The 13,767-nt window shown below is 37.0% G+C and overlaps 1 protein-coding gene across 2 annotated transcripts in view; it reads left to right on the top strand.

Moving 5' to 3' along the window:
• Nucleotides 1-13,767, top strand: part of LOC138694887 (protein dachsous-like) — a 378,336-nt gene that overhangs the window by 242,706 nt on the left and 121,863 nt on the right. For both annotated transcript variants that reach the window (XM_069819056.1, XM_069819055.1), the window contains exon 8: nucleotides 11,053-11,400. In XM_069819056.1, coding sequence (XP_069675157.1) covers nucleotides 11,053-11,400 — 348 coding nt within the window. The remainder of the gene's footprint in view (nucleotides 1-11,052; nucleotides 11,401-13,767) is intronic.

The raw sequence follows: 13,767 nt of genomic DNA, 5'->3' as shown, positions 1-13,767 counted from the left end.
GATCACCCATCACAACTATGGATTTATGGTTAAATCAGGGATTTCATTTTGAATATTCTATCATATCATACAGTAATGCTAGAGAGAGAAAATATTTTGTTTGTCTATTTAGTTTTTCCGATGTGTTTGTACATTAAAATAAAGTATATAGTTGTTTTCATAGCTGATCGAAAACTTTTGACCGGTAAGTTACTGTATGTATGTATGTATGTATGTATGTATGTATGTATGTATGTATGTATGTATGTATGTATGTATGTATGTATGTATGTATGTATGTATGTATGTATGTATGTATGTATGTGTGCGTGTATGTATATATGTACAGTATTGTGTAAATGTGTTATGTGTGTACTTGTGTATATATGCTTGCGTAATATGTAATATTTCTCTCATAGGAATTCTTACGTCTCTGTTTATATCACTACGGATAATATATGTCGGCCGAAATAGAATAGCGGAGAATAAATAGTATCATTTTCTGTCTAGTGTCTGAGCTCTTTCTAATGAGTCATTAGTGTAGAACTGAGAGTTTCCATTTTGGTCAGCCCTGCAGCTAGACAACTCCGACCAAGCAGAGAGAGAAGTCAATTCTTTCCACGTACGCCATATGTCACAGATGTGGGAAATTAAAATGTCAACAGTAAGGAGGATTAAAGCGAATGGCCTGTAACGTAAAGCAAACAGAGACCAGCCTGAACGTCGAGAACTACACCCACCTACGCACTTACCTCTGTAGACACATAAATGAGTACATACATAAACGTGTACGTGCGTACATACGTACATACATACATACATACACACATACATACATACATACATACTTACTATACATACATACGTGCGTACACACACATACATACATACATACATACATACATACATACATACATACATACATACATACATACATACATACATACGTTACTGTATATACACACATGGAGACATGATACGGGCACTATACTTATGAGGGATATTTACATTTATTTATTTGTCTATAAACGATAATAGCTCCCTGTATTAACAGGGCGCACATTGTACAATAGACAGTTACAAGTACAAATTATATATATATATATATATATATACATACATACTGTTGCATATACCTCTGATTGAGGTTTTGGCTGATATACATCTATTATCAGGCAGTACATCTCACTTGACGATATGTGTCAGAGGAAGAACATTAATTGGTTGTATGCATCTGAAGTCTAATTAATGTAATATGTATCTAGTCAGCAATGTATGCAATGGAGGGAGAAAGGAACTGGTCACCCCACCCCATTATCTCCTGCCTTATGAGTGATGCCTTGTTGGTATCACTTGTGGGATCCAGACCTGTCTTTGGACAGTTGACTACACAACTGTTGTATACCTGTTAATATTTACGATTAAAGGAAAGTTTGGAAAAACGTTTCCTAGATTATTGAAATTGTACCATTCTTATTCGACATAGTTACATTATCAACAATTCTTGTTGCTCATTTTGGATAGACCTGAGTATAGTCCTGTTATTGTTTTCGAATTCCTTTATATATTCCGAATTCTACTTACGATGTAAAGATGAAATATAACGGATAATGAGATAGTGAAATATAACGGAGAAATTTGCATTGTGTTGAATTATCCACGGAATTAAAATTTTATTGATGATGATGATGATAATGATAATAATAATAATAACAATAACAATGCACCATTGATTAAACCCAATAACTCATTCCATCCGGATTATTTCGAGAATGTGACGAAGATAAGTATCTACTTTCTTACTTTGGAATCGAACCCGAGTTCCTAGGATTTGTATCTGTTACTCTACGCTCCAGCCACAACGGAATCTGTTTAATATATGGTATTTTGCATAAAATTTAATTAGGGAATATCATTAATCAAAATATAACTGAAAACAAAATACTTGACATAAATTCTGATTGGCATTGAATTAAATGTCTTGTTCCCGTGGAAAAGCGACTGGTTTGCGTACAATTCGCTGTAATTAATTTAAAGTCATTTTTGTACTACATGAAATTATTAACCTCGGTATAAAGCGCTATGTGTGGTTTTTGCCGACAATAATACGAATGGGTCTGTTGAATCGTTTACCGACTTTAATGAAAGTTTATATGACATGTGCCTCTCTAGCATTAAATTGCCACATGCGTGTGTATTCGGGCACAAGATAGACACACACATATATACATACACGCAAACACAATGGAGCGATATATCATGTGTTCCTTTCTGCTGGAGAGATGTAAAACCCCCACGTTTATTAACTTAACTAAAATACACTCCATCTCCGTCCTTCCCTCTCTCGCCACTGGGGACTGCATGACTGAATTGGTTAGAATTCCTGTACAGGATTTGAACACAATACCCAAAATTTCATATTGGGAGATGCCATGTTTCTAATTTGTAAAGGTAACTTGTCCAGAATCTGCGTTTGGACGACAGAAATGCGTAGGAGCTGTTATTGAAAAGTTTGCTTACGACTTCTGGAAGGTTACTTCATATTTAATTTTTAATAAATCAGTTTAAACATATTTCTCATTGGAAAGCTCTGTCATTCCCCACTTCAGCTAACTTCTATGCAGATTATAATTTGAGATTTTCTTATTCAATATTTAATTTTATGAGGGTTTCGGCTTTCACGGTCATTACATTATTCAGAAGCACACTTTCGGGTGTCACACCTTATCCTGGAACTTACAATTCCAGCTCTTCGGAACTAGGTACATACAAATTCCCTTCGAAATTTGTCGAAATCTTTTTTCTCCCGCCATCCCCCATTCACGACCAGAAGCCCTGGTAGTATAAGGGAACGGGGGTAATATTGAAGATTGTAAACTCACTTTTACGCGTAAATGAAAATAATTATATTTTACTATTTGCATAGCTCTTAAATCACAATATTCCTAAATAGAAAAAATATATTTAATAATAATAATAATAATAATAATAATAATTTACAAATGAATTTTAAGATCGCCATCTGTCCCTATCGTGAGCAAGATTAATTCATTCCCTACCATAATATCCCCTCTCCCTCAAATCTATTTTTATATTATCCTCCCATCTACTTCTCGGCCTCCCCAGAGGTCTTTTTCCTTCCGGCCTCCCAACTAATACTCTATATGAATTTCTGGATTCGCCCATACGTGCTACATGCCCTGTCCATCTCAAACGTTTGCATTTAATGTTCCTAATTATGTCAGGTGAAGAATACAATGCGTGCAGTTCTGCGTTGTGTAACGTTCTCCATTCTCCTGTAACTTCATCCCTCTTAGCCCTAAATATTTTCGTAAAAACCTTATTCTCAAACACCCTTAATCTCTGTTCCTCTTTCAAAGTGAGAGACCAAGTTTCACAACCATTCAGACAACCGGTAAAATAACTGTATTATGAACTCCAACTTTCAGATATTTTGAGAGCAGACTGGATGATAAAAGCTTCTCAACCGAATAATAATAGGCATTTCCTATATTTATTCTGCGTTTAAATAATAATAATAATAATAATAATAATAATAATAATAATAATAATAATAATAATAATAATAATAATAATGAGACAGGGCCGTAGAGGTCCAAGATCTACCAGCCGATTATTGGCACGTTGACATGCTTCAGCAGAAATAAACGATCAACGAACTAGTATGGGAGTAACGTGTGGTTATCATGATGATCTCCCCGAGCCGTTTAGCTGCATTACAGAACAAGATTTCGCTACCGTACCTATCTTAGTTCCAATTCATCACGATGCTGGTTGGGCACCGAGCCCATAAACTGGCCTAAATTTTGAGAAAATTTAATCCCACACGAAGACTCGAACCAGCCCTCATTTTATAACGCTAGTCCTACGGCACGAAACCTCAGTTGACGATGAGAAATAATTACGATACAAGTACAATTTGTTTTTTTTGTACAAATTTGTACATAATTACACACAGTGTGCCTACTTAAACCGTGTCTAAATTCGAATTAATTTTACTTTTTGGTCTCATGTAAATGTGTACTTTGTGTGCTTTTATTTAAAATTAATGGCATGTAGGTTACACTGGCCAGGTTATAAACGAATTGAGATAACCTACTTCCTAAAAATAGATCTTTAATGCTAGACAAACTTGTTGAAATTGATTATTATACGGTGCAGTGCTGAAAATGTTTTCAACACTAGAAAAGCATTTAACACTGGCTTTCAACTCTTTGCACCGATTGTCAATTACTGCTCACCAGGAGTCACACGGGAGCAATCGCAAGCGATCAATAAAGGAGTTGAAATAATGCTTACTTTTAAAAATAACAATTTTTGGTTAACAAATGTAGATGAAATAAATTGCTTTAACTGTTTGATCGACAATTATATAAAACAATAAAGGATTAAATGTATTTATAATAATTAGGTGGGAATCCAGGTTTGAATGGGGAAGCTCTCGATTTATTTTGGTTATTTTACGACGCTGTATCAACATCTAGGTTATTTAGCGTCTGAATGATATGAAGGTGATAATGCCGGTGAAATGAGTCCGGGGTCCAGCACCGAAAGTTACCCAGCATTTGCTCGTATTGGGTTGAGGGAAAACCCCGGAAAAAACCTCAACGAGGTAACTTGCCCCGACCGGGATTCGAACCCGGGCCACCTGGTTTCGCAGCCAGACGCGCTGACCGTTACTCCACAGGTGTGGACGGAAGCTCTCGATCTGCACCAAAATTTAAGAGCTGATTCTGCACGTTAAACAGCGCATATTCATACGAAACATCCCTCATATCATGTAGAATAATTAATTATAAAATGGAGGTCCAGATTTGTAGTTGTTATTTTACTGTGAATTATAAAATGTTCATTTAGCTGTCGGGAGGAGAAGGGCTGTGAAAAGTTTTCGTTTTGTAAGAAAAATTTATAGCGGCGTGTAATGCTCCTTGTTGCTATAGTGATGAAAGCCATTCTTTAGAGTGCTGTAAAGTGATAATGCAATAAGACAATGACATTGAAGGAATTGAACTCGGCACAGCATGGATGGCATTTGCGGAGGGGGAGGGAAACAATAATAATCTTCAGGCTGGAAGATTATGAAATAAATTTTTATTGCAGCTTTTATTTCTGTTGCTCGTCACCAGTGCTGTCTTCATTATCTATCATCTCCTTAAGTTTGTGAAATATTGTCTTAGTGTCTACGATATACTGTATATAACAGCAATTAACTCATATTACAGTGAACAGAACAATTTCTAGAAATCACGGAAGAATTATAGTTTCAATAAGGCATGTATTGCGAGATGTAGGGGAGAGTCGGGTAGTATCGGACAGTGCGTTTCTTTCATCTACCACCATATGGTAGTACCTGAATGACATGGTTACGTTTCTCTATGCGACAACACAGAAACGTAACCATGTGAATCAGGTACTATCATCGTGTGGTAAATGAAAGAAACTCACTGTCCGATATTACCCGATGTCCGATACTACCCGGCTCTCCCCTATATTTGGTGGTGTATCGTTGCTCTGTAAAACGCATCATTTGCTTAGGAATGTGACAGAGCAAATTCTTCTTATCATCAAATATTCAGGCTATAGCTTGTTATGCCTCAGCTGTCTCTCCATTGTTTCTTGGACGATTCCAACTTCGTCTTCCTCCTAGACTGTAATGATCCATTATCGGCTTACAAATACGATCTTCATTCATACGTCGTACATGTCGTAACTAAGAGCTTCTGTATACTACTGTTATCAAACATTGGACACCAAGTTCTTTTTTAACCCTCCTGCTACCAAGGTTTTTCACAACTTCCTGTTACCTAGGGCAGCGTTTCTCAAACTGTTTTGAAGTGGGGAGTACTTTTTAAAGTCAGAACAGTTCCGCGGACCACCTTACTGTTGTTCCCTTCGGAAGCAAATTTATCATTTTCGTAGCATATTTTAATGCCAGTATGCTTATATTTTAAAATTGAATTAAGGTTCGGTGCTTTGGTCCTCTGTTATGAATTCGGGTGGTCTCTGGCTGTGTTACAGGCGCGGCGCCAGATGTGCAGGGAAAAGATGTCGAGAAACACCACGTGTATAGTGCTTTAAATCCCTCTTTTGTTGTTGAGACTAGAGTGGGAAGTCGAAAGATGGGTAGGGTAATAAATTTCATAAACTATCAGTACTGGGAGAAAAAGTGAAATTCGATTGCCACGTGTCATTTCCAAACTCTGAGATTTTAAGCTATAGTGTGATACGCAATTCGTTTGAATTTTATTTTTTTTCTGTCCTTGTTTTAAAGACCACAAGTTCAGACCTCGAGGACCACAGGTGGTCCGCGGACCATAGTTTAAGAAACGCAGACCTAGGGAGGTAATATAATTATCCCAATAAAAATCATACACAAATCTTCGTTAAGCATTTGGAATATAAACAATTTATGTATTATTGATTATTGACTTACAAAAAATGTAAAAATATAAAATCCTCTTCTTATTCTTAAAATACAGGGTGGTTCAAAAGTCCTGTTCCATTTTGTTGAAAACTTGCACCAAACTTCATGAACTATAGATATGTTACTTATGACACTATAAGGTAACATATACAGTAAATTTAAATTTGCCTCTCTTCCATTGCAAGACAAACTTCTTAATTTTGACATGGTGGAAAACACATTTACAAGCAATGAATGTCACAGTACTATAATATGAACTGAAATCATTTAAGTTAGTTATTGAAAATTAAATATTAAAATACTATACACACAACCATGAGCAACTCAGTAACATTTGTTTATAATAAAATAAAATGAAATAAAAATCGATTTCTAAAAATATGAAAATAATAAATCGCCCCGGAATAGCTTAGTCGGCTAAGGCGCTTGCCTGTCCACCCGGAATTGCGCTTGGGCGTATGTTCGATTCCCGCTTGGTTCAGTTTTTTCCGAGGTTTTCCCCAACCGTAAAACAAATGTCAGGTAATCTACGGCGAATCTTCGGCCTCATCTCGCCAAATACCATTTCGGTATCACCGATCCCATCGACTCTAAATAACCTAGTAGTTGATACAGTGTCGTTAAATAACCAAGTAAAAAACTAATAAATCTAATTTTAGTTATTTTTTTAATTCAAATAGCTACTGTATTCGAACACCAGCTATACTGCAACGAGCATCTCGAAAAAGGGCTAAACTAATCATTATTTGTAACAAAATCACTTTCAGGCGATAGCGAATTTGCGTGCTGATCCAGAGTTGCGCTCGGGCATAGGTTCGATTCCCGCTTGGGCTAATTGCCTGGTTGGTTTTTTTTTCGAGGTTTTTCCCAACTGTAAGATGAATGTCAGATAATCTATAGCGAATCCTCGGCGTAGTCTACATTCTACATCTCGCTATCACCAATTCCATCGATGCTTTATTAACACAGCAGTTGATATAGAGTTGTTAAATAGCCAAGTAAAGAAATAACTTTTCAATACAAATAATATAATTTTTAATATTGGATTTCCTTCGGGAATGAAAGTTGTATTCGTTATTATTGATGTAAAAGAAAGTTCTAATTATGAATTTAACGACATTGCTATTGGTGAATGAACTCGTGGGGTAGACCGCACCTTCGACACTTCAAAATAAGCTGTGCTTCCGTAATTTATGGCCTCAAAATACCATCGATCCTAAAGGTATTGAAATGCAAACATGTCAGTCGGGATCGTCCGGAGACTGTTTTATTCCATGTCGCACCAATAAAAGCTTTGATTTATGCCCCTTGATGATAATTGTCTTAATATCGCCGTGATGATGTCGTTCCTGGAAATTTGCTCTAGTCAGGGATGACAAAAGTAATAATCCTACGAGCTTTATGTTACATGTTTTAATGGACTGTTGAGAGATACGGTAACAGCTCTGCTTTATTATTTATTAATTCTATAAAATTTGTAGGAGCGGCCTAGGTTGTTGGCAGTTGTACTGGCGATGTTATTTACGTTCGGCTGGTATCTTATTTATTTACGTTTTCAAATGTTAAGGTTAATCATTGTTGTGATAGGAACAATTCTCAGAATCTGACAAACGGTAAAGAATTTACAAGGCAGTGTGCCTTATTTTAAGGTATTTGCAGACATTATAATGTATCATTTTGTGTCTCGTTGAGGCCTGAATCAGAATAGAAATTTCATAATTATACAGGATGATTCACGAATAATAACCCGCGGTTTAGGAATCAGTTCTATAGAACATTTTGTTTGCCATACTTCACGGACCGATTTTTCGTTTTATTTTGTTAGTAAGTTATGCACCGCTGTGATGAATTTACGATATTTTATAGCTTATATTCAGGTTTTTGGTAGTGATTAGGAATGGTCAAGTGTCTTGGCCAGCGCAGTCGCCAGACTTGACACTACTGAAAGAACATGTCTACAGTTCTGAGATTGCAAATAAAGAGGGTCTAGCCACGCAGCTGCAGCGGAGATAGGACAGGAGGAACTGTGTAACTTGCAACACGATATTAGACTGCGCGCTGAAATTTGCTATGTAAGAGAGGGAGAGATTTTATTCTGATAGACTTTAATGAAATACAAGAGTAGGTTATACTTATTCAAGCAGGCATACTTACCATGATTAATAAGCGAAATAAAAATACAAAATGGTTACATATACGCTAGTATGATATATGTGGATAAGTTTATCATCGTGCCACTCAAAAATGGGCACGAATTCGAAAAATTGTATCAACACATTTTGCAGCAAATCAGATCTTCTCTTCCACTTCATCTTAAATCAACCTGAGGTACAGACTAAGTCTTACAATATAATAAAATTATTATATTCAATGAGATTAGCTAATGATACATGCTACAGATGTTAGTAATTATAACATAGTTTACAATTTGAGAATTATTTTGTCATCGAGTAGAAGATCTCGCAAAGCAGAAACATATAGAAAAAGTTAGTCTATTTTGAGAAAAATTAATTTTTGGAACATTTTTTTTTATTCATCTGCAAATTTACAGATGTAAGGTAGCACTTCTTGGCGCCGGGTAGCTCAGTTGGTAGAGCAGCTGGCTACGGACTGGAAGGTCCGGGGTTCGATCCCAGGTGTGGCAGGATTTTTTCTCGTTGCCAAACTTTCAGAACGGCCCCGAGGTTTACTCAGCCTCCTAAAAAATTGAGTACCGGGTCTTTCCCGGGGGTAAAAGGCGGTTAGAGCGTGGTGCCGACCACACCACCTCATTCTAGTGCTGAGGTCATGGAAAGCATGGGGCTCTACCTCCATGCCCCCCAAGTGTCTTCATGGCATGTTACGTGGATACCTTTACCTTTTACCTTTTAAGGTAGCACTTCTTAGCCATCGTTATTATTAAGGATTACGAGTACTTCATTTTCATTATCAAGACGTATTTTGACACTCCTTACGTTTCACGAGACAGTCGCAGTAACTATCTGCACCAGATATCCTTCGTGTGAAGTCCGTATTTCTTAACACCAGGCGCCTGTATTGCACTGAAATGTCACGCGCTGTCATAGAGTAGCAGATTTGTTAGCTAAGAAAAATTACCTTTGCATAGATTTGCAAGGCAGTAAGCCACGCACCGATTCATTCAGGTTGAAATGGCTCACTGACTTCTTTTGTGGCGCGGCTGAATAATGGCTGAAAGAGAATGGTGCGAAGTATTTACACCTTGTCACCACTGTTATAAACTGCCAGACGGCTGACGAGACGGATTGTCTGTCTGTCTGTGTTCAATACGCACAACTTGCTTCACATTACAGTAGCTTCTTGGTATTCCACTTGCCGAGTTTATATTTATGCTAAATGAAACTTACATATTTGATACTATTTTACAAATGTTTTCTTTTATAGATCTCTATTCTGTTTTCCTATCCCTATCTCTATTTCTATCTCTTTCTATCTCTTTCTATCTCTCCCTATCTCTATTTCTATCTCTTCCTATCTCTATCTCTCCCTATCTCTATCTCTGTCTCTTTACCTCTGTCCCTATTTCTATCAATATCTGTATCCCTATGTTTATATCTCCCTATTTCTATCTTTCCCTATCTCTATTTCTATCTCTTCCTATCTCTATCTCTCCCTATCTCTATTTCTATCTCTTCCTATATCTATCTCTCCCTATCTCTATTTCTATCTCTTCCTATCTCTATCTCTCCCTATCTCTATTTCTCTCTCTTCCTATATCTATCTCTCCCTATCTCTATTTCTATCTCTTCCTATCTCTATCTTTCCCTATCTCTATCTCTATCTCTTTACCTCTGTCCCTATTTCTATCAATATCTGTATTCCTATCTCTATATCTCCCTATATCTATCTCTCCCTATCTCTATTTCTATCTCTTCCTATCTCTGTTTCTATCTCTTTACCTCTGTCCTTATTTCTATCTTTATCTGTATCCTTATCTCTATATCTCCCTATATCTATCTCTCCCTATCTCTATTTCTATCTCTTCCTATCTCTATCTCTCCCTATCTCTATTTCTATCTCTTCCTAGCTCTATTTCTCCCTATCCCTGTTTCTATCTCTTTACCTCTGTCCCTATTTTTATCTCTATCTGTATCCCTATCTCTATATCTCCCTATCTCTATTTCTATCTCTTCCTATCTCTATTTCTCCCTATCTCTGCTTCTATCTCTTTACCTCTGTACCTATTTCTATATCTATCTGTGTCTCTATCTCTCCCTATCTCTATTTCTATCTATCCCTATCTCTATCTCTCCCTCTCTCTGTTTCTATCTCTCTTTATCTCTGTTCCTATTACATACTATCTCTATCCCTATCTCTGTCCCTATCCCTGTCCATATCTCCATCTCTCCCTATCTCTGTTTCTATCTCTCCTTATTTCTGTCTCTATTTCTATCTCTATCTCTAATATCTTTTTTTTTCTTTACTTTCTCATGTTTTCGTTTTTTTAATTCGTTATTTTTCTCTCTTTTTTGCCTTTCTTCCTCCACTTTGACTTTTCTGTTTTCTTTATTCTATTAATAAGTCATTGTTAACCTATCTGAAATATTGCAACATCAAGCACAACCAAGAAAAGAACAGCCCTTTGACTCGTTTGTCATCTTCTTTCTCAGGCAACCTGACGTACCACGTGCCAGCAGGGATAGCCGACGATCGATTCTCGGTGGAGCCTCACACCGGTGTGGTATCTGTGCGGGCGCTCTTGGATCGGGAGACCCGGGATCGCTACCTGGTGCCGGTGTATGTAACGTCGCCGCCCCGGCGCCCTGGCTCGCCGCAGTTCGACGTCACCACCGTGGCCATCAGGGTGACAGATGTCAACGACCATGCACCCGAATTCCGGCCAGGGACCTGCTACACCGTGGCAGTACCCGAGAACAGCGATCTGGCTGTAATTCACACCGTGGTGGCCACAGACCTGGACAGCGGGCCCAACGGCGAGGTTACCTACAGCATAACAGGTGGGACGTCATAATATAACTTATACTTATACAGAACGTATATACGGAATATGGCTTGATAATGGAACAGTAGTGATATGAGAATTAGAAGGAAACTCTAAATAGCCTGGAAAAAGGCACTTCGATATACAGGGTGTCCCATTTATCTTTTGCTTCTATTATAACTTTTTTGTTTTGATAGGTGTTGGAATTTTTGTTTTTGAGAGTTATGTTAGTACGAGGGGCTAACATTAGTGTAGAGATTTGGTGCATGTAACTACATTATGGTACAAGATAAACGTGACGTCATCAATTTTTTTAAATAGGACTACATACTTTAATCATATTACATTGATTACATACATTAAGACGAGTTCAAAAATGTATCACAATATCACCTTCCCAATCAATAAACCAACTTAATATTAACTTTAAGCATCACTTCTTAACCTGCCGCCAAAATCAATACCACAAACGTGGACAAATAATTTCTTTTATTATTTTTTTATTAGACTACAATTTTTTCTTAGAAACATAATTCGTTATATCAACTATCAGTATAATTCACAGAGTCTCTATTGTAAAAATGATTGTTTACATCTTTTGGTATATTTTTCCTATGGTTAAGTATATTTTTCTGGCTATGTTGGTACTACTGGTGTTTTAATTATATACTGCACAAGATATTCTCCCGTGGCCTGCAAGAAGACCGGACATGAACAAAATTGAAAATCTGTGATCTATACTGAAGAAGAAAGTGAACAAAAAGAGGCTTACAACAAAACATGGACTCATTAAAGCACAGTCTGATATCTGGCTAAATGATGCTTATGTTCAAAGAAAGTGTCAAACTTTGGTTTCCAGCGTCCCCAACAAAATCATCGTGTTAATAAAGAATAAGGGAATGTTCACAAAATATTAGTAACCTGAAGACTCAATTTTCTGTTCATTATAATGAGCCGTTCAGAGCAAAAGTGGCGTAAGTCAAACTTGGGTAATGAGGTTTAAAGTAAAAATTCTGTAAAATACAGCGAAAAGTAGCAATGAATATGTCCTTCTTGCTATCCACTGACTACTAATAGTTTAAATAAGTTGAATATTAATCGCTACTTTGCGCTGTATTTTACAGAATGTTTACTTTAACTCTCATTACCCATTTTTGACTTACACCACTTCTGCTCTGAACGGCTCATACCTGTGCAAAATACATTTTTGTTCATTATTTCTACCGATTAATACAGCTTCGTTGGACATATAATTAATTTAGTCTAATAATTTGTCCACGTCTGTACTACCACTAACCCTACCAATATCGACACCATCTACTCAGTCTTCATTAATAACACCAGTAGGTCTTTATTGAATATTACCACCTATATAACACTAGTATTAAGACCACCACCACCACCATCATCATCATCATCATCATCATCATCATCATCATCACAATCCCCTCAAATATTTTGTACAAATTTCTTGGCTATTTTGCACAAAGTTCTGGATAACGAGACACGTCATTGAAGAACACACACACACTTTCCCTCAGCAGGGGCGGCAGGTGTTGGTGAATATGATGACGAGGTGAAAGGGAACGAAAGGGCGTGGTCGTGTAAACAGGTCAGATGCGTTTTGTGTGGCATTTCGTGGACGAAATTGATACCACAATGACGAACTCCAATTTCTTGTCTAAGAAAAATGATTATGAACAGATAATTGAGAAATTGAATCGGATTCGTTGGCGCCTGCGTGGTAGTGACTCCTGACAGGCACGCAACTTCTAGGTTGGTCAAATGCTGAGAAGGAGGTAAAAAAGAGCCAGAAAAAACATACACGGTGCCCAGTTTGAGTCTGTGGGTCACCTTGGATATCAAAATGCCGACATCCTAATTAGAGTAACTGGGTTACCAGATCTGCCCAGAACACGAATGTTCCCTTGATCTGCTTTATGTTAATTTCCTTTGATTGGCTCTTTGTTCTGTGTAACCTGTCAAATTGGATGATGAATTGCAATCTGTTGCACCGAGAAATATTATATAGTGGTTAAGCTACTGTTTTATACAGTCGTATATACTCCGTTCACAAAATTTTCATAGCGGACGTAAGGACAGCTGAGCAGCATGCGGCAAGCACAGTTCATGCTATGTATGTGCGGTGATAAAGACTTATCACTGAGTTTCACGGCGTTTCACATACATATATGCCGAATTTGGTGTATTAATTTTGTGTTGGCAAATCAGCTTTTCAAAATAAAAATAATACAGTACTGTAGACTATATGATTAGGATACAAGAACCTTATTTATACGAATCTGTTCAAGATTAATAATATTATATTTACTTCTACGCACAATTTATCATTTAAATTAGATACAGTAAATGCTCGATATAA

The sequence above is a fragment of the Periplaneta americana genome, chromosome 2 (genome assembly GCF_040183065.1).
Source record: "Periplaneta americana isolate PAMFEO1 chromosome 2, P.americana_PAMFEO1_priV1, whole genome shotgun sequence".
NCBI lineage: Eukaryota > Metazoa > Arthropoda > Insecta > Blattodea > Blattidae > Periplaneta > Periplaneta americana.
This window is presented reverse-complemented; position numbering and strand designations above follow the sequence as displayed.